We start from the raw sequence: 25,162 nt of genomic DNA on the forward strand, positions 1-25,162 counted from the left end.
TCCCCCCTCTCGCTGCCCCTCGCCGGTGGTGCGTGCGCAGGGCAGGGCGAGTGGGCTTGGGCCGACTTCCTGGGACACCCCCACAGGGAGCCCGTGCAGAGCTCGAGGGCTGGGGTCTGATGGGCCACCTGTGGTGCAATCAGCCACTTGCAACTACTTCCTCCAAAGCAGTGGGAACAGGAAGCACTGTGCCCTCACCGCCGTCGGGGCTCGCGGGCTGTCTTCGCCGCGTGACAGCCCAGCCCGGTAAAGAGCGGAGCCCCCTCCCTGCCCAGCCGGGACACCCCACCGAGATCGCCAGGGCATCAGCGAGGTGAGGGGACGGGGGACAGGGGTCGCTTTCCTAAAGGGGGACCGGTTGGGCCCCGCGGCTCTTCCCCGGGGAGCGGCCCAGCCCTGCGGGGAGGCCCTGGTCCCCGCCACCCACCCTGGGCTCGTCCACTCCAGCCAGGGGGAGTGCTGTGCCCCCCGTGGTCAGAGCCACAGAGAGGCGGGGACGGCTGTAACTGGGGACAGGACCCAGGCGGGAGGACAGGGCACAGCTCCGGGCCTCGGTCGCTGGGTCTAGGGGCTCTCGACAAACCACACGCACTTCCTGAGCCCCCGACACGGGGGCTGCGAGGCCGTGGAGCGTGGAGGAGGCTGGGGGGCAGGCGAGACCCGCCCTGGAGGGGCCTCCGCTCGCCTCCCTTTGCCTGCCCGAGACCCTCCTCTCCACGCCTCTGAGGCTGGCTGTGGTGGTCTCTCCTCCTGTGGCGTGTGCGGTGAGTGTGGGCGAGAGCGGGGTGCCTGTGGAAGGGTGAGAGGGTGCACACGTGTGTGCGTGTGTGAGAGCATTGTGTGAGCAAATGTGTTTATATAAGTATTTGAGTGTGAGGCGTGTATGTGTTGCACGTGAGGTATGTGAGAGTGTGTTGTGTGTCAGGTGTGTGGAGGTGTGGGGGATGTGGGTGTGCGTTGTGTGTATACTTGTGTGTGAGTGCATATGTGTACGGGCATGTGTAGGTATGTGGGTGTGTGCAGGTGTGCGTTGTGTGTGTACTTGTGTGTGAGTGTGCGTGTGTGTATGAGGGTGTGTATGGGTGTGGGGGTGCCTGTAGGTGTGCGTTGTGTGTACTTGTGTGTGAGTGTGCGTGTGTGTCTGGGCATGTGTAGGTGTGCATGGTGTGTACTTATGTGTGAGTGTGCAATGTGTATAGGGGTGTGTAGGTGGTGGGTGGGTGTGTAGGTGTGCATTACGTGTGTACTTGTGTGTGTGTGCACGTGTATGAGTGTGGGGTGCCTGTAGGTGTGCATTGTGTGTGTGCTTGTGTGTGAGTGTGCATGTGTATATGGGCGTGTGTGGGTGTATAGGTGTGCATTGTGTGTGTGCTTGCGCGTGAGTGTGCATGTGTGTATGAGTGTGTAGGTGTGTGTGGACGTGGGGGTGCGTGGGGGTGTGCACCGTGTGTGTGCTTGTAAGCGTGCATGTGTGTAGGTGTGCATGGGTGTGGGGGGGTGTAGGTGTGTGTAGGTGTGCATGTGGTACGTGTGCATTTTCCTGCTGAGGGGTCCACCGCTTCTCTCGGACCGTCAGAGGTCTACGAGCTCGGGCCGAATGCTGTGAAGGTGTCGTGTGACAGCTGAGTCTTGGGGGACAGACATAGGTGTGTGACTAAACCTCCCACAGCCAGGCTCCTGGGGGCCTTTCCGGAGGCCTCCTGGGAGTGGGGGGCCTGGAGCCGCGTCTGGACCCCGGGGTCCCCCTGGATCCCGGCCGACACCGCCCTTCGGTCCCCTGGTCTCACCTCGTCCTGGCTCCCGTCCTCTTCCCCCAACCCAGGGCTGGGGTCCTGCTCTGCCATCCCCGGCTGGGCTCCCCTCCTTGGGGGGCACCTGGGACCCCGAGTGGGCGAGGAGGAGGGGCAGCCAGGGGCGGGGTGGGAGGCGGGGGGACCCCAGGTTCTGGTGGCAGCAGCCGAGCCCACACCTCAGTGCTACATCCCAGGCAGGCACAGGGTCTCCCTCTGTGGGCACCTGATGTCCAGGTGACTGAGGGTTGTGCTGACTCCAGTGGCCCATGTGGGGTTTCTGTGAGGTTAGGGATCAGCTCCACCGGGGAGAGGACCGGGTGGGAGGGCTGGGGGGGGACGGCTCAGGATGCGAGGCGGTAGAGTAAAGCATTTCCCGAAGGCTCAGCCTCTGGCCTCTGTAGAAACCTGGGTGGGGCTCCCTGCCCTACAGTCGTGGCCGTGGCCGTGGCGGTGGCCGTGGCCGGCCTGCCCTGTGCGGCAGCAGGAGGCCCAGGGCAAATTACGGTCATCACCTGGGGGTTTCACGAGAGACGGGAACACTGACCACGGGCCTTGCGGACTGTTCCGAGGATGCCGCCTGCTCTCCGGGGATGGGAGGGACCTGTGTGCACCCCGGAGGAGGCCCCCCACCCGTGACAAGGGCCACCGGTGGTTCAGACTCCAACTGACTCCACGATCGAATGTATAATTCAAACCCCACTTCCCGGGGGGGGGGGGGTCAGGGAGCCAGCAGAGCCCGGCTTCTGCGTGAGCCCCCGGCCCGGGTCCCCGGCGCGGCACAGACGGACAGAAACGTGGCCCGTTGGGATATACCCACTTTTTCTCTTTTCCACGAACCTTGAGTTGCCCTGAGCAGGCGCTTGTCCACTTTCGCCGCTGTGCGGGGCCCACAGGGTGGCCTTCACGGGCCGCTGTCCAGCTGCACAGGTGGACAGGAAGCCCGGCTCCTTGGGTTGGCTACTTGGCTGCTGGCCGGCCGCACGTTGTCAAATGTTTGTCAGCCGGCTGTGACGACTGCCCACCACCTTTCTTGGGACATTTGCCTCTTTATCACCGACTTTTTAAGTTTATTTATCTTGAGAGAGAGAGGGAGAGAGAGAAAATCCCACGTGGGCTCCACATGGTCAGTTCAGAACCCGACGCGGGGCCTGATCTCATGAACCGTGAGATCCTGACCCGTTTTGAGTCTGTCTTCTTGGTATTTCCTTCCTTAGTTTTATGCTCAGAAGGTTTCCTGACTCAGAGATACACTCTTCTGGTTCGGTTACCATTTTATGTCCCCAAATTCCACGGAGTTTACACAGCCTCTGGTGTGAAGGAGGCCCCTTCCTGGGGAACCCCCACTTCTGCTCATCCCCTTTGAAGGCTGGGGTGCAACCCACTCCCTGTCTCTGACTCAGCCCCGGGCCACGGGCCAGGGTCGCCCCGCCCCCCAGCAGCACCGCTGCCATCTTGACCCTTCTTCCCCAAGCTGCTTGGCGATCATCATTCCGAGGTCGTTGCCTTCTCCCAGGAAGCAGGTCCGACCTGTCGATTTTCGCTTTTTTGTTCGCTTTTCCCATTCATGACTTCTGCCCTCGTCTGTGTATTTCCTGCCTCCCTTACCAAAGCTTTCCTGCTCTTTCCCCCACCTCTGCGTTTCCGTCCCCGTACGTGCACCTGTCCTCACCTGCAACCAAAGCACATCGGGCAACTGTTTTCACGTCCCATCCTGCACAGAGGTGGAATTGCACAGAGGATGTTGTCTGCAAATATCATTTTGACTTCCTCCCTGACCTGAGAGGTGTTTAGCACATTGTTTTAAAATTTCTTTTTTTAATGTCTTTTTATTTATTTATTTTCGATGTTTATTTATTTTTGAGAGAGAGAGAGAGAGAGAGAGCAAGAGCAGGGGAGGGGCAGAGAGAGAGGGAGACACAGAATCTGAAGCAGGCTCCAGGCTCCGAGCTGTCCGCACAGAGCTTGATGCGGGGCTCGAACCCACGAACCGTGAGATCGCGTCCTGAGCCGGAGTCGGACGCTCAACCGACAGCCATCCAGGTGCCCAAAGTTTTATTTATTTAAGTAATCTCTGCAGCCAGCGTGGGGCTGGAACTCACGACCCTGAGGTCAAGAGTCGCATGCTCTCCTGACTGAGCCAGCCAGGCGCCCCTGAACTCTTTAGAATGTCTAGTTGACACGCGGGAGGGTGTCTCGTCTCCTTCCACAGGCTGAGAAACTGGCCCCTGCAATGTGTGCCGCCAGACTCCGCGGGGTGAGGTGGGCAACGGTCAACGCGCCTCGCGGGCGCTTCTGTAGGGCTGGGGGTCCAGGGAGCATACGGGCCCTGCGTCCTCTGGCCTCACTGCCCTTTCTGTGCCCTGGGTCTGTCCGGAGCCTCCGTGCTCAGCAGGTGGTGGCTCCAGCCGCCCCCGCGGAAGCCAGCTTCTGTCCATTCTGTGTTTTTATAGAACGCAGAAGCGACTCCATATCCATACTCTGCCTTTTGGTTTAAAAGGGCTGGTGCCTGTTTCAGATCCCTGGTAGACATGGGCTTTTTCACCATGAAACAGCTTTGAGTCCACAGGCTCTGGGGGTGAGTACCGCGTGAGGGCGGGGGGGGGGGGGCTGCCTCCCATCTTTGAACTTCCTCGCCAGAGCCTTCCCCCTCGCCCGCCCTCCATCATCTGATTCGGGCCCGTAAACCCAGGTCAGTGGATTTTGTGACCCCACGGGCCTGAGCCATTCTGATGGCCAGTGAGCCCTGGGGACCTGGAGTGGCCTAACGTGAGGGTTTGCACTTTTGCAAAACCTCCATCTTTTGATGTGATGTGGGCCGGGAGGGAACGGTCAAGAAAGAATTCTTAAGACGTTTTCTGTGCAAGAAGGTGGTTTTATTAAAGCACGGGCACAGGGGCGCCTGGGTGGCGCAGTCGGTTAAGCGTCCGACTTCAGCCAGGTCACGATCTCGCGGTCCATGAGTTCGAGCCCCGCGTCGGGCTCTGGGCTGACGGCTCGGAGCCTGGAGCCTGTTTCCGATTCTGTGTCTCCCTCTCTCTCTGCTCCTCCCCCGTTCATGCTCTGTCTCTCTCTGTCCCAAAAATAAATAAACGTTGAAAAAAGAAAAAAAAAAAAGCACAGGCACAGGACCGTGGGCAGAAAGAGGGGTACTGGGGGCGTCAGGAACAATCAGTTATATACTTTTAAGTTGGGTGGGTAGAGATAGAGGAAGTTTCCGAAGGGATTTTCTTCTTCATTTTTTAAGTGCTTATTTATTCTTGAGAGAGAAACAGGGTGCCAGTAGGAGACGGGCAGGGAGGGAGGGAGGCGCAGCATCCGAAGCAGGCTCCAGGCTCCGGGCTCCAGGCTCCAGGCTGTCAGCACAGAGCCCGACAGGGGGCTCGAACCCACGGACCGTGAGACCACGACCCGAGCCGAAGTCCGACGCTCAACCGACCGAGCCACACAGGCACCCCCACACTTTTTTTGCCTCGTTTTCCGCCTCCTCTTTGACGGGAAACCTGATCTGACAGCAGCTTACTGTCCTGAGTCAGACACCGTGCACTCCCTCGGCATGCTGCCCGAAGTTTTTTTCTTTCTGATGTTTCCGCTTTTTCTTGTCTTTTACCAAATATGGGTTATGTTTGTGTGTGAGAGATTGGGGAGGAATGTATCGTGTTGTTCTTCTGATGCTCCCTGCCCTCTCACCTGGCGGTTAAGGGCTTTACTCTTGCCAAAGGAGACCCTGGTCAGCGGCGTCCACTGGGTGCCTCGGGGCCCGGGTCTCTGGGTCTGGGGGGGGGGGGCCGACCCTGCCCGTGACTCGGGAGTCACCACTTCCTGCAGTTTGGACCCAGGCTGTGCCAGCAGCCTCCTCGAGGGCAGAGTCCTCACAGCCGTGGAGGGCCTGGGGTAGCTCAAGCTGCCTAGACTTCGGGTTTTGCACCGGAGGGGCCGCGCTCGGGTCCGGGTCCAGGGAGGTGAGGCCTGGGGGCTGCTGGAGCAGGGTGCCCGCGCCTCAGGACTCCTGGCTGGGCCCTGGAGCCTGGCGTCCCCCTCCTTGCCCTGCTCAGCCGGGGCCTCCCACTCGCCCTCCAGCTCCCCAGCCAGGGTCCTTACGAGTCGGGTGCCCGTGGGTGCCGGGTGCTGGGGTGCACTGGAGTGCTCTCCAAGCCTGCCCCCACCCAGAGCTGCGGTCTCACAGGAAGCCGAGGCAGTGTGCCAGGGCGGCCATCGGGGCTCGGGCACCCACACCCTGTGCTGTAGCGGGAGCCGGGCTGCAGGACTGCGCTCAGAGGGGGCCCGGTCTGTGTGGCTCCAGGATGCTGGTCTCAGGCGAGGCCTGGCCTCCGAGGGCCAGTCCTGCCTGCCGGGCAGGTGCACCGCAGCCCCGCCCCCTGAAGCCCAGGGAGGAGGGGGCTCCACCCGCCGCCACCGGCCCCCACCTGCCCGAGGCTGAGAGGAGGGCTGGCTGCAGTCCAGAGCCACCCTGTGTCGGGGCACCCCGCCCCCACCCCACCAGGCTGGGGGACACGCGGGTCCTCCGTGGCCGCCCCCATCTCCTGCAGGCCAGGATCGCGTGGAGAGAGGGCAGCCACGGCCCCCACCCGGCTTCCTGTGGTCAATGTCAGGACCTCACCGCCTGTGGGCCGTCTTACCGTAATCAAGGCTCCCTCCCTCTCTGTGGGAGGAGGGTGTCGGGAAAACGGGAACCCAGGTTTACATCCTGCCGCTGCTCGGCTCTCCGTTTCCCATGAGAGGACCCCAGGAGCTCTCGTGCTGGTTGTTGTGAATGTTTGGGGTCCAGTCTGTGGCCACAGGGGAGCACGTGCCCCTTCCCCGGGGCTGTGGCACAGGCTTGCCCTGCGGGAGCGCAGACATGGTTGGGCACTTGGGGAGGGCCTCCACCCTCCGCTTGGAGCCGCCTCTTTAGGGGGCCGCTGCCCACAGGCCGAATGTGCCTGCGGCGGTGGCCAGGTCAGCCCCAGGCTGGTCTGCACCGGCGGTCAGCTGTGGAATTTTGGAGGGGCCAGATGGAAACTGGGACCGGCCTCGCCTGAGCCCCACGCACCCACAGTGGGAGACAAGGGGCTTTCTTTCGTGAACGGGCTTGGCCGGAGTGAACTGAAAACTGCCGCCCGGGCCCATGTGGCCACTGCTATGACCCAGGAAGCCACAGTGCCACGTGGCTTCTGCAATTTGACCCTGAACAGGAAGGATGGAGTGTTCTGTTTTGACATTTCTGGGTCCTGATCATAATATTGGTGGGGACCAGGAGCAGGGGCACCTCCAAAAAGATGGGAACTTGAGACTGGACAGGGCTAATACGCACAGGAACCCGCCACGGGAGCAGGGGAGCCCCGGCTGGTTCTCCTTCACCCGGAGCCTCTGGGTGCAGAGACACGGGTTACAGGGGTGCAAACGGGGGCCCACCTACAGGCCGCATCTGAGCCCAGCAGGCAAGGCAGGGACCATGGGCCCTGGGTCAGGGCCTCTGCTGGCCCCGAGGTCGCCCTCCTGGCCGGCCACCACCAGGCAGTGTCAGGGGGCAGGGAGCCCCAGGGCCTCAGAGGCCTGCCCTCGGGAGACGAGCTGGCCTTCACGTGACGTTCTGGGGGGGAGTATTGATCTTTTAATGTTTATTCATTTTTGCGAGACAGAGCGTGAGCCGGGGAGGGGCAGAGAGAGAAGGAGACACAGAAACCGAGGCAGACTCTAGGCACTGAACCGTCAGCACAGAGCCCGACGCGGGGCTCGAACTCACTCACAGACTGTGAGATCATGACGTGAGCCGAAGTCGGACGCCCGACCAACTGAGCCATCCAGGCGGCCCTGGATATTTGCTTCTGGTAGAATGCGACCCCCTTCCTGCCTGCTACCTCCTGATTCCTGGCTCCCCTACACCTTGTTTGCCTTCTTGGTCTGATGGAAAGACCACAGCCAGCTGAGGATTTCTGAGACCTGGGGGCATCGGTGCTTTGGGCCCAGCCGGGATCCGGCGGCCCCCAACCCGGGGCGCCTTCAGGGGAGGGTGGCATCCTGGCGAGGGAGCTGTTGCCCAGCGGGCGGTGGGTTAGAAGGCACCGGGTCCGCCTTGAGGAACCAGAACGAGAACCTGAACACCCGTCCTCAGCCTCGCCCCAACGACCTTGCATCTGGGAACGTCAGGACCAGGCAGTGTCGGGGTCCCGTCCACGCCGAACGTCAGGTGCTGGGTGTTTAAGGACAGCAGGTGTGCGTCAGGAAACACGGAATGCTGGCGGCCTAGGGCTGTGGCCTCGGACAAGGCAGCAGTGGGCTCCGTAGCACCCACTTCCCCTCCCGCAGGGGCGTCTGAGCAGGGCAGCTGGCTAGGCTGGCTCCCGGCAGGTGCTCCCATCATACTGGTTCTGCAGCTGCCAGGAGGCCCCGGGCCAGCCCAGGCTCTGCTCTGAGATCGGCACTCAGTTCACTGAGGACTCGGGCACACGATGGCCGCAGCCCCCATCCACGGGTGCAGCCTCACACATGCAGTGTGCAGAGTGTGTGTGTATGTGTGATGTGTGCAGCGGGGGGGGGGGGGGGGGGGTCCCGGGTGTGCGCCTGCGTGCACCCATGTCCCTGGAGGGAGGCCCACTCCCTGCTCCTCCCTGGAGGCTGGTGGGCTCAGCAGTGAGCCCCACGCCACTCAGGCCTCCTTTCCTGCTGCCAGCACAGCCCACCTCAGGCACTCAGCAGGCGCGGCCCGCGTCAGCCTCTCCCGGGGGCTGGCCACCCCGGGGCAGCAGGCACAGGGCCCTCGGGTGCCGCGTCTGTGGGCCAGCCAGCCGGAGAGTCTGGAGAGTCTGGGGTCCGAGGCCCCGTCACTGAGACCCCTTCCCTCCCCAGGACATGCTGCCCCAGCACTTCCCACTCCTCACCCTGGTGGGTCTGCTCGCCCTCTGGTCCGGTGAGTTCCGCACAGGCAGGGCCATGCGGTCCGTGCTGGGGGAGGGGGGGGGGAGAAAGGGCTCCCCCCCCCCCCGCATCCTCCAGGGCCCAGTTCCAGCCTTGGAGGGGCGGCGCCCCTGAGAACAAGTCCCAGGAACGGGCCTCAGTCTCCCCGCACTCCCCCTCCCGTGAAGCCTGGTTTCCTCCCACCCCTCCTGGTGCTCCGGCTGCCCCTCCTCCCCCACCCACCCCCTGACCCGCACCCATCTCTGCCGCCCCGAGTGCCCGTGGCTCCGTGTGGGGTTGGCCAGCGCAGGCCGCCACCGCTCACAGAGCCACCTCATCTTGCCCCCAGCCCTCGGCCAGAAGTGTACCAAGTTCAAGGTCAGCAACTGCCGGGACTGCGTGGAGTCGGGCCCCGGCTGTGCCTGGTGCCAGAAGCTGGTAAGAGCCGCCTGAGGCTGCGCCCGCCGAGGGCCCCCACGCCTGGCCTGCCCTTCCCGCCTTCCCACCCCCCCACCGGGCGCCCTCTCTCTGCCTCTGGAGCTGCTGGCATCCAGGGGTGCCCACCCCTCTGTTTCCTGGGGGACATGGAGGGGGGGCAGGCACAGCCCAGGGGCACGGGACTGTCAGAGGGACGGGCAGACTTGGCCCCACCCCGGGGCAGCCCCAGGGGAGGCGGACCCCTGCTCTGTGCCCCCTGCCCGGCCACGAGCCCTGACCACAGACCACAGACCACGAGGAGATACACAGGGAAGTGGACACAGCTTTCAGGGGAGAAGTTGTGGGCGGTTCTGTGTCAGGACCTTAACTCCTCCTCTGTGTTTTTTCGTTTTTATGTTTTACCCATAACAAGACCTCCAGGGCACAGTCCCTAAATTGACAGTTCCTGTCCCAGGCCCACCCTCCTCCTAGAGAGAACCTCTCCCTTGAGGGACCCTCAGCTGCTGACCACATCCTCCTCCCCTGGGACGCCCCCAGCTCCTGACCATGCCCTCCCGCCCTGGGGGACCCTTAATTCTTCATACTTCAAGGGTCCTTAACCACGATGCACCCCCCTAGAGAACCACAAAACACTTTTCCAAGGCTCCACACTGCCCGTGGCACCTCATCACCCCTGCACACTCTACACAGTTTGCCAGTTGTTCCAATAATGCCTTCGATGGCATCTCCCTCTGTCTGTGTGGTGACCCAGGGTCACACTCTGCACGTAGGTGTTCTGTCCCCCTAGTCGCCTCCAATCCAGGGCCCCCCTCGCTCTGTGTCATCACGTCATTGACATTTCTCCGGAGTTCAGGGGAGCAGGTGTGTGCAAGCCCTCAGCGTGGGCTTGCCCGGCCTCCCCTCCGATCGGGCCCAGAGCGTGCATTTTGGCCGGAGCCCTGCCCGGGACTCGTGCTGTAACCGCGTCCCAACACTGGTGATGCCAGTGTGGACCGCCCAGCCGAGGGGGCGACTGCCTGGCGTCTCTGCCATCATGTCATTATTCACTCCTTGCGGTTAGTAAGTAATTGTGGGGAGATGCGCCGAGGCCAGGAAACATTCCGCTCCCCGTCAGGCTTACACCAGCTCAGGTTGGCACCCGTAGGTGATTCGGGCACGAATCACTTATCACTTGGAGGGCTGCCAGGTGGTGGCATCCACTTCACGGACTCCCGCAACGGCTCCTACAGTCTCTTCTCTCTCATCAGTGTGGACCCCATAGATTTTTATTTTATTCAATAGCTTTACAATCTATCGCCGTCATTCTGAGGCTCAAATGGTTTCACATTTGGCCACTGGGACCCTCCCCCTCCCCCCCCCCCCCCCCCCCCCCCGCCTTGGCCTGTGCCCTCATCACTTTTTTTGAGCGCTTTCTTACTCCAGAACAACCAGACGCTCCAGGCCCCGCCGCACTCTCCTGGCCCCAAGGGTGGGATCGGACATTGCTCTGAAGGTTCTGGTTCCCTTTCTCGAGAAGCCTGCCTCCGGCTAGCTGCAGTACATGTCCTCCTTTTCTCAACCCTTCGAGGCGGGGGCAGCGGCTTCAGAGTTGCCAGCCCGCACCCCGGGCACCAGCAGCCTACAGAGAAGTGGGGTGTGGTGGGGTCTCTCTGCTCGGATGCGGCACGGCCACAGCCCGGGGGTGAAACCTCTGCCAGCCAGTTGGATTTCTCCCTTCCCTTTCGTGGGCTCGTTCCGTTCCTTGGGGATACAGCTGGCCTCGCTTCCTTCCACGGGGACCACGTTTGGGACTCTGTTCCTGTGGATTTCGCTTTATGTCTCGAGTACTTCACACACCGACAGAGCTCCAAAGGGACAGACGGGCAGCCCAGGAAGCGCCAGCCCTCGTGGCCCCTCGGTGGCCCTGGCTGTACCGGGCCGGCCTCCCGCGTGGCCGCCTTACCCTTCCTGAGCCTCCTTCTGTGAAAGGAGCAAAGAGCCGCACACGTGTCTTTAGCGTGTCCTCCTTGGTGCCACCGAACGCGGGCCCTTCTCCTGCCCCGTGCTGTCAGAACCCAGGGGTCTTCGTGGGGTCATGAGGACACTGCCCTGGACCCAGGGCTCCCCGGGTGCCACGTGCCTTTTCTCAGGGCAGAGCCTCCGATGAAGGCTGCTGAAGGGCGTGGACACCCCTGGCCGGGTGCTCCCGGCTCTGGGGCTGCTGAGGGACCCCGCCATGGGCCAGCCTGGGGCTGGAGACATCGGTCCTTCCGTCATCTCTGCTGCCGGAGGCAGTGGAGGGCAGACGGCTGGTTCCCAGACCGGGGGGATGTAGGAGCCCCACGGAGAGGCCACTGGGAGGCAGGTGTCTTCCCGGCTGCCCAGCCTCCCGCCCACCCCACCCCCACAAGGACACCTGTCTTGAATCCCAGGTGGGAATAAGGCAGGTCAGCCTCCTCCAGTGACCCCGAGGGCCAGTCTCATGCAGCACCCACAGTGTGGCCCCCACATTTTCTCCACCCTCCTCCTGACTCCTAACCCCCGGTCCCACCCCCAGAACTTCACCGGGCTGGGGGAGCCAGACTCCGTTCGCTGCGACACCCGGGAGCAGCTGCTATTGAAGGGATGTGCAGCTGACGACATCATAGACCCCAGGAGCCTGGCCGAGACCCACGACGACCAGGAGGGCGTCCAGAAGCAGCTGTCCCCACAGAAAGTGACACTCTACCTGAGACCAGGTAGGCGTGGCCTCGGCCACAGACGAGTAACATGTGTGTCGGTTGCTCTGGGTGCCAGGGCCGACCGATGGCACAAGTGTCCATGTGCCAGGTCGGACAGCAAGGTGGGCAGGAATCCAAGGACGGTTGGAAACCCCAAGGATGGAGTCTGAGCACCCCCGTGGCCCCATTCCCTCTGCCTGCAGGAGGGCGCCCCCACACCCACCACCTGTGGCTATGTGCCTCTGCTCTGCGTCCTTTCCAAAAGGGAGAAGCAACCATCTGGGAAACACTCTTCTGTCCCACTCTCAGAACGCCAGGTGCTCTTGGCAGAGCAAAGGCTCTGATAAGTCCTGTAGCCAAGGAACTCGAATGACTGTTTAAATCAGTGTTGCTCAAACTGACTTGACCGCAGAACCCTGTCAGTGCCCTTTGGGAAGGTGGCTGTGGTGGAAAGAGCAGGACCATGCAGTGGACAGGCCAGGGCAGGACGGGGTGGAGTCTGTCCCTCAGCCTCACCTCTGTGATGGCAGTCCTGCAGGGAGCTGGGGGCTGGAAGCGGGACAGAGAGACAACTCAGTCACGCCGTCCCTGATCTCTGGTGATTTATTGAGCATCTGCTATGTGACGGGGCGCCCTAGGTCTGGGACAAATAAGCCAGCAATCACATGAGAACGTGTTGTGACTCAGACAGGGGCCAGAGGGGACGTAATCGGGAAGGGGGCCTGCACCGGGATGGCTGGGTTTGCCCCACGCTGGGGGCGCAGAGCGTGGCTTGCAGGGACAGCCAGGTGGACGTGCATCTCGACAGCGCCTGATGAACGAGCACTCAGCGGTGTGCGTGTGTCCGAATGCTCCATCTAGCTGGGCGCCCTGTGACTCGTCCACGGGCCACGGAGAAGGGGGCAAAGTGAACATTTCGGGACCTGTGGGGGGCAGGTCAGTGCCCCTGAGATGCCTTCTCTCTGCCCCGTCCCTGCCGACAGGTCAGGCGGCTGCCTTCAACGTGACCTTCCGGCGGGCCAAGGGCTACCCCATCGACCTGTACTACCTGATGGACCTCTCCTACTCCATGCTGGACGACCTCATCAACGTCAAGAAGCTGGGGGGTGATCTGCTCCGGGCTCTCAACGAAATCACCGAGTCGGGCCGCATCGGTGAGGCTCCCCCCCTCAGTCCTGGCCGGCCCTCGCTGCCCCGGGCCTCTGCCAGGCAGGGCACTGGGGGGGCTTGCCAGGGCCCCACGCAGCCCCCCCCCCCGGGGGCCACCCCCCGGGCGCTGTCAACGCCGTCCGGCCCTCCACCTCCTCTCCTTCCTTCTCCTTTGTTTTCTGATATGTTCAAAAAACAAAACCCCTACCATTAAAAAAACGAAAAGTCAGCAGAGTAGGCCGGCCGCACAGCAGTCATGCCGGCAAAGACAGAAGCCGGCAAACCGGCAGCGTCCTGACCTGCACCGACTCACTTGCCCCGTGCGAGTCTCGGGCACACACGTGCGTCAGGCAAAGGAGAAGCCTGACTCCCCCGTCTGCCTCCTCCCGAGCCGCGTGCAGGGACGCACGGGCACACCCTCCATCCGTGCACATGCGTGCACGTGCTCACACTCGTACACGATCACACTCGTGCACACGTGCCGTGCTGCGCAGCAGGAACATAGAGGCTCCAGGGCGGGCTTCCTGCCCACCCCACTCGTCCCGCCCACCCCTCAGGCTTCGGGTCCTTCGTGGACAAGACGGTGCTCCCCTTCGTGAACACGCACCCCGAGAAGCTGAAGAACCCGTGCCCCAACAAAGAGAAGGAGTGCCAGGCGCCGTTCGCCTTCAGGCACGTGCTGAAGCTCACCAACAACTCCCACCAGTTCCAGACCGAGGTGGGGAAGCAGCTCATTTCCGGAAACCTGGACGCCCCCGAGGGCGGTCTGGACGCCATGATGCAGGTCGCCGCTTGCCCGGTGAGGCCCCGCCCAGCCCGGGTCCCCACACCCCTCCCAGGGGAGGCCCCTTCCAGCCCGGGTCCCCAGACCAACCCCAAAGGGAGGCCCCGCCCAGCCCCGGTCCCCAGACCCACCAAGGTGAGGCCCCGCCCAGCCCCGTTCCCAGACTCCACCCAAGGGGAGGCCCCGCCCAGATCCCCAGACCCCACCCAAAGGGAGGCCCCGCCCAGACCGGGTCCCCAGACCTCCCAGGGGGAGGCCCCGCCCAGCCCTGGTTCCCAGACTCCACCCAAGGGGAAGCCCCGCCCCGGTCCCCAGACCCCACCCAAGGGGAGGCCCCGACCAGCCTTGCTCCCCAGAACGCCCCCAAACCCAGGGAGAGGGAGCATCCCCTGCCAGGCGTCCCCAGGCATGTGCGCTAAGTGGCCGTGTCTGCCGCCCCTGGCCCCAGCAGGCCTCCCCCTGCCCCCTGCTGACCCCGGCCTTCCCGCCTGCTGGTCATGATGTAAATGCACGACTCGACTCGGAGGATTCCAATCTCCCAGTGTCTCCTGCTGCACCCCAGAAGCACATTTCCATTTCCGCGTGCTGTCCTGTGGACGACACGGGCCGCTAACGTCCCCGGGCTTGCCCTGTCCCTTTGCGTGTCCTCAGGTTCTGTCATCTTTTGTGTCTGCCACGTTTTTACATGGTAGTAAACATTTCCGTGAGTGTTTTCTTTCCTTCTGTGGGGTATTTCCCAGTCCCTGGTCTGAACCGCCACCGCATCCTGTGCGTGGGCGCGGCCATCGGGAGGTTGTCCCGCAGACACCTCAGGAGCAGGCCACGGTGCTAGAATCCGGCCTGGACACGGGGACCCCGAGCCCCGCAGCCGGTCCCGGCGGAGGTGCTGTGTGAGAGGGGCCGCCTGGCTCCAGCCCCCACGCTGCGCTCTGCCCACTGGGGAAACCGAGGACGCTAACTCTGCTGTGTTCTCAGGAGGAAATCGGCTGGCGCAATGTCACTCGGCTGCTGGTGTTCGCCACGGACGACGGCTTCCACTTTGCGGGTGACGGGAAGCTGGGCGCCATCCTGACCCCCAATGACGGCCGCTGTCACCTGGAGGACAATATGTACAAAAGGAGCAATGAATTTGTACGTGGCCTTCTGGTCCTGGGAGGGAGTGGGCAGCATGGGGGGGGGGGTTGGGAGGGAAGGCCCACCTGGGCTCCGCCCCAGGGGAGCAGGGAGGCAGCGCTAGGGGTCCAGGGGGCTGGCGCAAGGGGGCCACACCTCAGGCGGGGACAGCTCCTCGTGGGGCACGCCGCCCCTCAGCACGGAGAAGCTGGGCATCCTCTGGTCTGGAAAGGTCAGCACCTGTCACGGGAACTTGCCCTCACCTGCAGTGGATCGAACTGCGCCATGGAATCGTCCGGGGGTGGGAGGCTGGGCCTCTGGGCCCCAGGTGGGAGCTGCCGGATGGCCTGGTGGTGTGTCCCTGACCCCCGGGACCGGCTGACCAGGCGTCTGTCTCCCCACCAGGACTACCCGTCGGTGGGCCAGCTGGCTCACAAACTGGCTGAAAGTAACATCCAGCCCATCTTCGCCGTGACCAAGAGAATGGTGAAAACCTATGAGGTCGGTGGCATCGGGTCCTGAGCAGCAGGGCGGGCACGGGCATGTCAGTGGTGCTGGCACCCTGCGTCTCTACGGGCTGAGCTGCGCTTGGGCGGGCGACAGGCGACGGCAGGCGGGGGTGCCCACTCTGGGCTCTGTGCGGTTGGAGGAAGGAAGAAGGATGTTCTCTGTTGGTGAAATCCAGTCACCATGTTTCCATTTTTGCTACAACATAGAAAGTCTTTCTGCAGATCAGAGGCTTCCTTCTTGTTTTATGTCCCAATACTCTTGAGCGTGAGCGGTTCACGCGTTTATCAGGCACATATGGGCAAGTGCAGGACCTCAGGCCGGCGGGATTTCACCAGGAAGCACCCCCGAATACTCTGCAGAGCCCTGGGCCCCCCGCCAGAGCTGCCCCGCCACTCAGAAGCCAACTCTCTCGCACACTGACACTTCCTTCTCTGCTTTGGGAACCCTGGGTCTGTCCTGATTTCACGGAATTACTGTTCTTGTTCCATTCTTCTAGAACATGGGGAACTTTCTGTTCCTGGGGCAGTTTCTCTTCCGTCCTTCCTGCCCTCGGTCCGGCACCGTGTTTGTTTTGCATGTGCACACAGCCGGCTTGAGCCGGGTTGGCCTCCTCTCAGCTCTGCGGGGCTGGGAGAGCACCTGCCAGCCCCTCCCCCTCCGTGGGAGGCGTGGGGCGCTGGGGAGGGGGCGGCGCAGAGTCAGCAGCTCCTGCTGTCAGTTCTCCAGACTCCAAAGGAGGACAGGACCCTGCAGGGGACACAGAGGAGGGGGACGGGCAGGTGTCTAGGAGCCGTCCTGGGGCAGGCGGGCAGTGGAAGCCTGCCCGACCACAGGGACAGTGGCTCAGCGCAGGGCCGATGGCCGGGGGCTTCGTAACAGAAGATTGCCCACGTGTGCTGGCTGCGTGAGCATGGGCACGTCGGGACCTGGAGGCCGTCCTGCCAGACGCAGCAGGTCCCAGTAATTTGCTTTTGGGGCAGGACAGTGTGGTGATGGAGTAGAAGCTGAAGCAGGAGATTTGAATCCCAAACCCACTAGCACGAACAGTGCCCTGGCAGATCTGAGCCTGTTTCCTGACCCCGACTCATGGGGCTCTGGGTGAGGGACATCGAGGTGACCCAGAGCCTGTGAGGAGAGCATTTGTGGCACTGTCCTTGGTACACCCGCACCAGAGTGGAGGCAGGTCAGAGGACAGGAGCCCGGCTTCCCGGAGTCACGGTGGGGTCCCGCCCCGGGGGTGAAGGGGAGAGGGCAGCAGAGGCCAGAGGGCGTTGGTGGCCAGGCTGTGACAGTTCTTGTGGGCTCCGTGGAGGTGACTGGGGTCTCTCCGGGGAGTTACGGGAGGGCGTTGGGTCAGAGAAGTGACTCAACCATCAGTTCTGTGAGTGAGCCATGACGCAATCTTCCGGGACAGGTAGCGTGAGGAGAAGGAGGGGACACAGAGCTGTCCGGGCGGTCCAGGTGCGCCACGCTGCCCACCTGCAGGTGCCACGGGACCAGCTGACCCGGGTCCTACTGGAGCCGATTATTATAGTCCTGCTTAACAGTCTTTTTTTTTTTTTTTAATGTTTAAGTTCATTTATGTATTTTGAGAGAGAGAGAGAGAGCATGAGTAGGGAAGGGGCAGCGAGGGAGAGGATCCCAAGCAGGCTCCACGCTGTCAGTGCAGAGCCTAAAAAGGGGCCCGAACTCACGAACCGCGAGATCATGACCTGAGCCGAAGTCGGACACGTAACCGACTGTGCCACCCAGGCGCCCCCACACAGTCGTCATTAAAATTAAATTATATCAACACATTAAAATGCTCAGAACCGATCCCTTCCTGGTGGTTTTGGCACGTCCTACGACTCTGTGCCCTTGGTTGTTTGCACTTGATACAGCCGCATGGTGGGGACACTCTCACGGCGGCGAGGCGCGCTCTTCCCAGCTCTGTGTTCAGTGACGTCACGAGCTTGAACTCGGCCGAGGAGGCGTGTTTACAGCGAGGAAATCGGCAAGTGCTCAGCTTCTGAGCCACTGACCACACGCTGTCTTAACTGAACGCGATAAGATATCTGGTGGGGGACTCTCTGGGCCATTTTATGAGCAAGAAGGAAACTGGGGTGTTACGGAACCATGGGCTTCCGTGGCCCCAGGGCTGCCGCTGTGACCGTGTGGTCTGTTTACCTAACAGAAACTCACCGAGGTCATCCCCAAGTCAGCGGTGGGGGAGCTGTCAGAGGATTCCAGCAACGTGGTGCAGCTCATTAAGAACGCCTACAATGTGAGTCCCCCTGGCACTCAGCCGGGGTCCCTGGGGCTGTCGCAGGCACCCCGCCCTCCCTGCTGCAGGTCAGCAGAAGGGTGGGCCCGACAGAAGTGCCCTGCCCCCTGGGGCCACCGTCAGGCCTCCTGGGCAACGGGCAACGGGCAAGAGCCTGGCTCTTCCCGAAGGGCAGCCATGCCCTCCCTGGGGATGGAGCGGCTCGTCCCATGCCCGAACCTCGCCTCCCGGGTACGGAGCCCCCTTGTAGGCCAAAGTTCCTGGTGGCGAGAGCACCCGATGAGGGTGTCGAGTTACAGCCCTGTCGAGGGGGTTCTGTGTGCTCCATGGACCCTTGCAGAGCCCCCAACCCCCCCCAGAGCAGGACCTCTTGAGCACCAGCCGCTGCCCAGTGTTTCTGTCTACACACCGATGGCACGGTCACCTGTCCCCGCTCACTCACTCTGACTCTGTTCCTCTCTCTCCCTCTCTGTCTCCCACTCCCTTAAATGGGTTTTCCAGCTCCTACCCTGTGCCAGGCACTGGGCACTCAGTGGTGGGCGGGACTGTCAAGTCCCCGTTCTCATGGCTGCGTCTGTCCCCATCTGTGCCCTCCTGGCCTCTCGCGGGGGCCATGGCGTTGGTAACCTCCTTCGCACCTGCACGGGGCACAGGACCTAGCGCCTCCCCAGCTCTCAGCGGGCATGTGGGGGGAGGAGGGAGGGGCGAGAAATGGAGAGGCCTCAGAGCCATTGGCCAGGAAGGGCCCTGGGACCGCGGGAGGAAGCTCCCTAATCTGTAGCCGTTTTTTGCCGGCAGAAACTCTCCTCCAGGGTCTTTCTGGACCACAACACTGTCCCCAACACCCTGAAAGTCACCTATGACTCCTTCTGCAGTAATGGAGTATCACAGGTGGACCAGCCCAGAGGGGACTGTGACGGAGTCCAGATCAACGTCCCGGTGAGGCCCCATTCCGACTGTCGGGAAGGTTCTCTCCCAGGGACAGCTAGGAGTGCACCCAGGCACACAGGGCAAGCACAGGGACAAGCAGGGGGTATCACCCTCAGCACACTGCTCAACACAGGGCTCCCGGGTGCAGGAGGACAGAGGGGATGGCAGCGCCCCCTGGGGCAAGATGCTGGGCAGTGCGTCCAGCAAGGAGCAAAGTTCCTTTCCACACACCTCAAGTCTGGTCCGGTTTCCTGATTTGTGTGTGTGTGTGTGTGTGTGTGTGTGTGTGTGTGTGTGCGTGTGTGTGCTGTGTGTATATGTGTGTGGTGTGTGTATGTATGTGCACTGTGTGCTGTGTGTTTTCCAAAGATACTAAAGCATGGGCAACACAGATGATTAAAGACATTGATATTTAAGTTATTTCCATAATATTTTGAATTTATTATGACCATGAGAATTAAATTTTCCCTTTTTCTGGCTGTGAACTAATATTCAGCAAAATACTGCTTTTATTGCAGTTTTAAATGTGACATTAGAATTCCTTCAGATATGTTACTCGCTAAATGTCGCACATAAATTTTTGCTGAAGTATCTCCCCTCACACTGGGTGGACCCACACAGGGATTTATTCAATCTTATGATTGGTGATTGCTTCTTATATATTTTTCCTGATATTTCTGCTCTACCTTCGTGGCCCCGGTGGCAATTCATTTAAGTTGGTCTGGGCCGTGCCTTGCTTTTGACAAGCCGGTGCCCCCCTGAGCTCTGTGCTGGCTGCCCGCGCAGGGAGGGTGGTGGGGCTTTGTGCTGTCACACCCGGTTCCTGCCGGGCCTGTATTCGGGGTCAGAGCACAAGTCCATACCCAGGATCTAGGGCCTCCTGTGGGATTCTGGCATCCTGGCATACCAGACAGAAGGAGAAAATATACGTCCTTTTAAGTCATGTAATCTCCTTATTAACACGTGTGTGATAAAAAAATTCTAGAGAGCCCCCGCCCCCCGCCCCAGCCCGAGTCCAAGCGGGAAGGGATGGGGGAGTCAGGGCAGGCTGGGCGGGGCTAGGGTGAGGGGATGGGCGGGGCTAGGGTGAAGGGCTGCGAGGAGGAGCTCGGGTTAAGGGATGGGCGCGGGGCGGGGGGGGGGGGGGGGGGTGGAGTCAGGGCAGGCTGGGCGGGGCTCGGGTGAAGGAATGGGCGGGGCTAGGGTGAAGGGATGCCAGGAGGAGCTCGGGCTAAGGGATGGGCGCGGGGATCGGGACGGGCTGGCGGGGCTCTGGTGGGCCTGCTGCCCCCACGTTCTGGCACCGCGGACGCCGGCTCTCCCGACGCCCTCTCTCTTTTCTCATGTCAAGTCCCAAGTCTTGGAGAATCGCAAGGTGTCTCGTGTTCTTCTCTCTTCCGTCCTCTGGCTCCGGGGCCCCTGCAAGGGCCCCTACAAGGGCTGGTACTCTCCAGGCCTGGGACCAAGCACACACCCCTTGCCTACTCGGGCCTGGCCCCGGGACAAACCCCTACGTCCAGGCGAGGGCGAGGACACGGGAGCGGGGTGGGAGCCTGCTGTCCCGGCCTTGCCTGAGCCCTGCTCTTCTCCACCGCAGATCACCTTCCAGGTGAAGGTCACGGCCACAGAGTGCATCCATGAGCAGTCCTTTGTCATCCGGGCCCTGGGCTTCACGGACACGGTGACCGTTCACGTCCTTCCCCAGTGCGAGTGCCAGTGCAGGGACATGAGCCAGAACCGCGGCCTCTGTGGTGGCAGGGGCTCCATGGAGTGCGGCATCTGCAGGTGAAGTGGTGCGGGCAGGTGCGGGGCAGGTGTGGCCCAGGGCCGCAGCTCTGGGAGAAGGGGGCCTGACCCGGGGCCCCTCCCGCCGCAGGTGCGACGCCGGCTACATCGGGAAGAACTGTGAATGCCAGACGCAGGGCCGGAGCAGTCAGGAGCTGGAGGGCAGCTGCCGGAGGGACAACAACTCCCTCATCTGCTCGGGGCTGGGGGACTGCCTGTGCGGGCAGTGCGTGTGCCACCAGAGCGACATCCCCAACAAGAGTATCTTCGGGCGCTTCTGCGAGTGCGACAACGTCAACTGCGAGCGCTATGATGGCCTGGTCTGCGGGGGCAAGGGTGAGCAGGGGTGAGGGGGGGCGGGGACGCGGACGGAGGGACGGGTGGACCCGGGGAGAGCCAGGTGAGCGGGGCCGAGAATGGGAGGGGGGGAAGGGGGAGGGGCGGGCCCGGGTGAGCGGGGGGCGTGGACGGGAGGACCCAGTGAGCCCCATGCAGCCGCCTGGGGCGAAGCAGGTACGGACAAACAGGTGGGCGGATGGACGGGTGCGGGCCGGATGGGCGGGGCCGAGTCTCGGCTGCTGTCCTGCAGAGCGGGGCACCTGTTCCTGCGGCAAGTGCTCCTGCAACCCGGGCTTCGAGGGCTCCGCGTGCCAGTGTGACAGGTCCACCCGGGGCTGCCTGAACCCCGACGGCTTTGAGTGCAACGGGCGCGGCCGCTGTGTCTGCAACGTGTGTGAGTGTGACACCGGCTACCAGCCGCCCCTGTGCCTGGAGTGCCTGGGCTGCCCGTCGCCCTGCGGCCGCTACTTGTGAGTGCCCCGCCCCGCCCCGCCTGCACCCATGCTGCTCTCCGGCTCCCGGGTCCCCGCAGCTCTGCCCCCGGACTCCTCCGGGAGCCCCTTCCTCCTCCCCGAAGCCTTCGCCCGTGTCCCCCCACCCGGGGGCCCTCCTGGCGCCTGAGTCCTCGTGCACCTGCGCTCAGCCCCACGCTCCTCTCCTCCGCAGGTTGTGCGCCCAGTGCCTGAAATTTGACCCGAGCCACTCGGGGAGTAACTGTACCTCGGTGTGCGGGAACGTGGGCCCGCTGAACAAGCCCCCGGAAAAGGGGCGCACGTGCAAGGAGCGAGACGTGGACGGCTGCTGGATCACCTACACGCTGCGGCAGCGGGTTGGCAGGGACAGCTATGACATTTACGTGGATGACAGCCGAGGTGAGACTTCCGGGGTGGCCACAATGTCTCCCCACTTAGAAGGCCGGCCTGGGGGGGGGGGGGTTGGCGAGTGTCCACAGCTGTGGTCCTCCTGGACCGGCCCCTCCCTGCCTCACCGGTGACACCTGAGAGGCGGTGCTCCGAGCCAGGGGACGGTTCTCAGGCCGGTTACCTCCTACTTGACAGCTGACTGGGGCTTGGAGCCGTGGGTCCCGAGAACTGGGCGAGGGACAGCTGTGTGATGACCCCTGCGGGCTTTTGGAGATCCCCGCGCTGAGATCTCAGCCCTGGAAGGGGCCAGCTTTCTAAATGCTGCCCGCAGTCTGTCGCTGCAGCCCAGGGCCGTCCCTGGCCCAGTAATGGCTAAGGACACGAGGACGCCAATCCTGTTCTTGTGGGGTCTCACCTTCCAAGGGGATGGAGACACGCTGGGCCAACACCTGAAATGCCAGTACCCGAGACAGCGCAGGACTGTGGTCAGGGTCAAGAGGTGCAAAGACGGGAGGGGGGCGGTGCCCCAGAGGTCAGAGGTCAGAAGGTCTCTGGGAAGAGGACTCTTGCAGCTGAGACCTCAGGATGAGGGCAGCCACACAAAGCAAAGTGAAGGCTGGGGGACCAGAGGCCCTTGGCTCTGGGTCTTTACGGGCCCCGGTGAGTCCCAGGAGGCATTTGGGTCTCTCTCCAAACATACCAAGAGGCTGTGGGCAGTTTTCAGAAGAGTGAGGGACAACTCTGAGCTGCATTTTCAGACGCAGACCCACAAAGGGCCTCTGCGTGACGCCGGCACCGAGGCGCTGACAAGGATAGGGGTGGAGGTGGCGGGGGCGTGGGGACAGAGCCTGCGCTTGAGTGGAGCATGGGGACGGGGTCGGGAGCAGCGGATGGTGTGTGGGGGTCGGGTCAGGTTTTAGGGGGCACATTGGGTGACGGTGACAAAGCACGTGTGGGTGTTGGGACTTAGGGACACCGATGCCCCTTGGGGTACGTTCTGGGGTGGCCCCCAGGGGCATTCAGGGCACACAGACGCTCAGCACCCCTCTCCTTTCCTGCTCAGAGAGGTTGAGGGGACAGACAGAGGCCGGGGGGCCAAGGCGCTCAGGCGAATGCAGCAGGTGTGGGCAAGCCATCCGCCAGTGCCCAGGTGGGACTGAGACCCGCACCCAGCTCCCCTCCCCGCGGTGGGAACCCCAGAGGGGCAGGTGGGGCTCAGGCCCTCTGTGTGGCCCGGAGCTCACAGCCTGAGTCTGGGGCTGCGGGTTCCGGCCTGCCAGGGTGGACACCTCTCGCCAGGTTTCTTTGATGGGCAGATTTGGGTCACGTGGTGTTGTGCACCCTTGGCCAAGTTGTTTAACCTCTGTAGGACGCCGAGGCCCGCTAGAAAGGTCAGGATGATGGAGCACATGAAAACACGGGCACCCAGGGTCAGGCAAATAAGGGCCCTGTTCCCCGGGTCAGGGGCTGAGGCCTGACACACTGCAGCCCAGAGCCCTGGAGGAGGAGGGTGGGGGCCCCAGGACGCCGCCATTGGTTTCCTCAGGAATGCTTTCACTAGGCGAGTCCTCATCCCTAACCTCTGCTACCGGGTGTGTCGGGGGCCTCAGGCACCGCACCTGCCTGAGTACTGACTCAGTCTCAGTAGGTTCTGGTGACGGGGCCACCGGCTGTCCATGGTGGCAGCTGGTTCAGGAGGCTGGTGTCCTGTCCAGGCTGCCCTGGCTACTGGCGTCCTGGCCCCACTTTCTTCCCGTGTAAACGAGGGGCCTTTAAGTTTCGTCCGGAACCGCAGGGCCTGGTCTGTGCCCTGCCCTGCCCCTTCCCTGGCCGGGGCCTGGGGCTGCGGTTCACTCCCCCACCTGTTGCCTTGATGGTGAGCCCAGGGGTGGGAAAGCTGTGTCCCCCTAAGCACTGGACCGTGTCCTGGGGCAGGGCACACGTGGGGCCTGAGACACTCATGAGCGTGTACTTCTCCCTTGCCTCAGAGTGTGCGACGGGCCCCCAAGTTGCCCCCATCGTGGGGGGCATCGTGGCGGGGGTCGTACTCATCGGCATCCTCCTGCTGGGCATCTGGAAGGTTCTGACCCACGTGAGTGACCTCAGGGAGTACAGGCGATTTGAGAAGGAGAAGCTCAAGTCCCAGTGGAACAATGTGAGTGGCTGTCCTGGGGGTCAGGCCCCCCCCCGCCCCTGTGACGTCTGCCCACCTGTCCCCGAAGCTCATCCTTAGAGCTGGGACTGTGGGAAGGCCACCCCCACTCCTGGCTCCTCCTTCCCCTGCACTGACGAGTCGCGTCGCTTTTCCCGCCAGGACAACCCCCTTTTCAAGAGCGCCACCACGACAGTCATGAACCCAAAGTTTGCTGAGAGTTAAGAGCACTTGGTGAAGACAATGGTGTCTGAACCGACCAGATGGGACCACCCCCGAATCACATCTCCTCCTTCGGGTCCTCCACGGACACAGCTTACGATGCTTGAACATTTCACCCATTAACCAAAAATCCACTGTTTTTTTCTGCTCTCAGAACAATAGATATGGCCAGGTGACAACAGGGACCCATCAGAAGGAACAACCTCCCCCTTCTGATGTGTCTGACCTTTTCGGTAGAGACTGGAAGAAGGAATTGCTTGGGTCTTTCAAGGTTAGATACGTTTTCCCGCATAAAAGAGTGGTGGGCTCATTAAAGGCAGCACAAAACTTATTTATACTTGAACTTCTCAGGGTATAAGGTTCCATCCCATTGAGTATACTGTTTTTCAGTCACGTGTGTAGAAACAATTAATAAAACTTCAGAAGAGACTATCTGTGGGCTCTGTGCACACTTGGAGGATACGAGTCGACTGTGGGTCGTGCTGTGGCCGTCTGTTCTCTTTCCTCCTTCCTCACCTGCTGGCCTGTGTCCATGGCCTTCTCTGCCCCTGTCCCTGCCCCACCTCCTAAGCCTTCAGGGGCCGTGTGGGGAGCTGGGAGATGAGCGTCTCACACCCCCCCCCCCCCGCAGCTGTCTGCACCTGCTCCTGGGGGCGGGGCAGCGGAAGGCAAGCCGAGAGGAGCGTTTGTGTCTCGCGGGCTGGGCAGGGCTGACCTGGAAGTCCTGCCCGCCCAGCGCCACACGACCGAGTGAAACGGCCCGGTGTCGCGGGATCACTGTGCGTGTCGGTACCCAGCGGTGGTGCCCTGGACGCGCGAGTTCCCACCAGTCGGCACAGGTCGGCAGGCTGGGTGTGGGCCAGGGTCGGAGCAGCGTAGGACACAGAGCTTAGAGCAAGGTTTAAAGACGTGAAGCCGAGCCCCTCGCACGCTGACCTTCGGCTGCTGGTGGTTCCTTCTGCCCCTCCCCCTCTCCCGCCAGGGCGTGGACGCCACACCGGGCCGCTCCAGCATCTCCTGCCCGTTTGTGCCTCCGGGCCTCATGCCAGCCCCGGCGACAGCCGTCTTCCTCCTCCGGGGCGCACGCCTCCCCTTCCCCAGGCCGCGCCTGACGGCCCACCCCATCCAGGTCCCCTAGAAATCGGCCAGAATCGCGTGTCCCACTCCAGACCGGCCCTATTCACACGGCGCGTTTGAAACAGAATAGCAAAGGGGCGCCACATCCTTC

The 25,162-nt window shown here is 62.5% G+C and overlaps 1 protein-coding gene across 1 annotated transcript; it reads left to right on the top strand.

Annotated features, from left to right (window-relative positions):
* The first annotated feature begins 161 nt into the window (after positions 1-161).
* Positions 162-24,366, top strand: ITGB2 (integrin subunit beta 2). The gene is made up of 16 exons (XM_043593426.1): positions 162-313; positions 8,640-8,700; positions 9,037-9,125; positions 11,662-11,842; positions 12,808-12,978; positions 13,531-13,772; positions 14,733-14,888; positions 15,276-15,371; positions 17,554-17,643; positions 18,442-18,582; positions 20,171-20,358; positions 20,450-20,694; positions 20,948-21,167; positions 21,364-21,569; positions 23,549-23,715; positions 23,875-24,366. Exons 2-16 carry the CDS (start codon positions 8,643-8,645, stop codon positions 23,935-23,937), a joined length of 2,313 nt encoding a protein of 770 aa, XP_043449361.1. The 5' UTR covers positions 162-313; positions 8,640-8,642; the 3' UTR covers positions 23,938-24,366.
* Positions 24,367-25,162: the final 796 nt, after the last annotated feature.

This window comes from Prionailurus bengalensis, chromosome C2 (genome assembly GCF_016509475.1).
Source record: "Prionailurus bengalensis isolate Pbe53 chromosome C2, Fcat_Pben_1.1_paternal_pri, whole genome shotgun sequence".
NCBI classification, from domain to species: domain Eukaryota; kingdom Metazoa; phylum Chordata; class Mammalia; order Carnivora; family Felidae; genus Prionailurus; species Prionailurus bengalensis.

Coding starts and splice junctions, on each gene's coding strand:
- ITGB2 (XM_043593426.1), top strand. CDS start 8,643: ATGCTGCCCCAGCACTTCCCACTCCTCACCCTGGTGGGTCTGCTCGCC. Junction 21,168..21,363: donor TCGCCCTGCGGCCGCTACTT/GTGAGTGCCCCG, acceptor TCTCCTCCGCAG/GTTGTGCGCCCAGTGCCTGA. Junction 21,570..23,548: donor TTACGTGGATGACAGCCGAG/GTGAGACTTCCG, acceptor CCCTTGCCTCAG/AGTGTGCGACGGGCCCCCAA.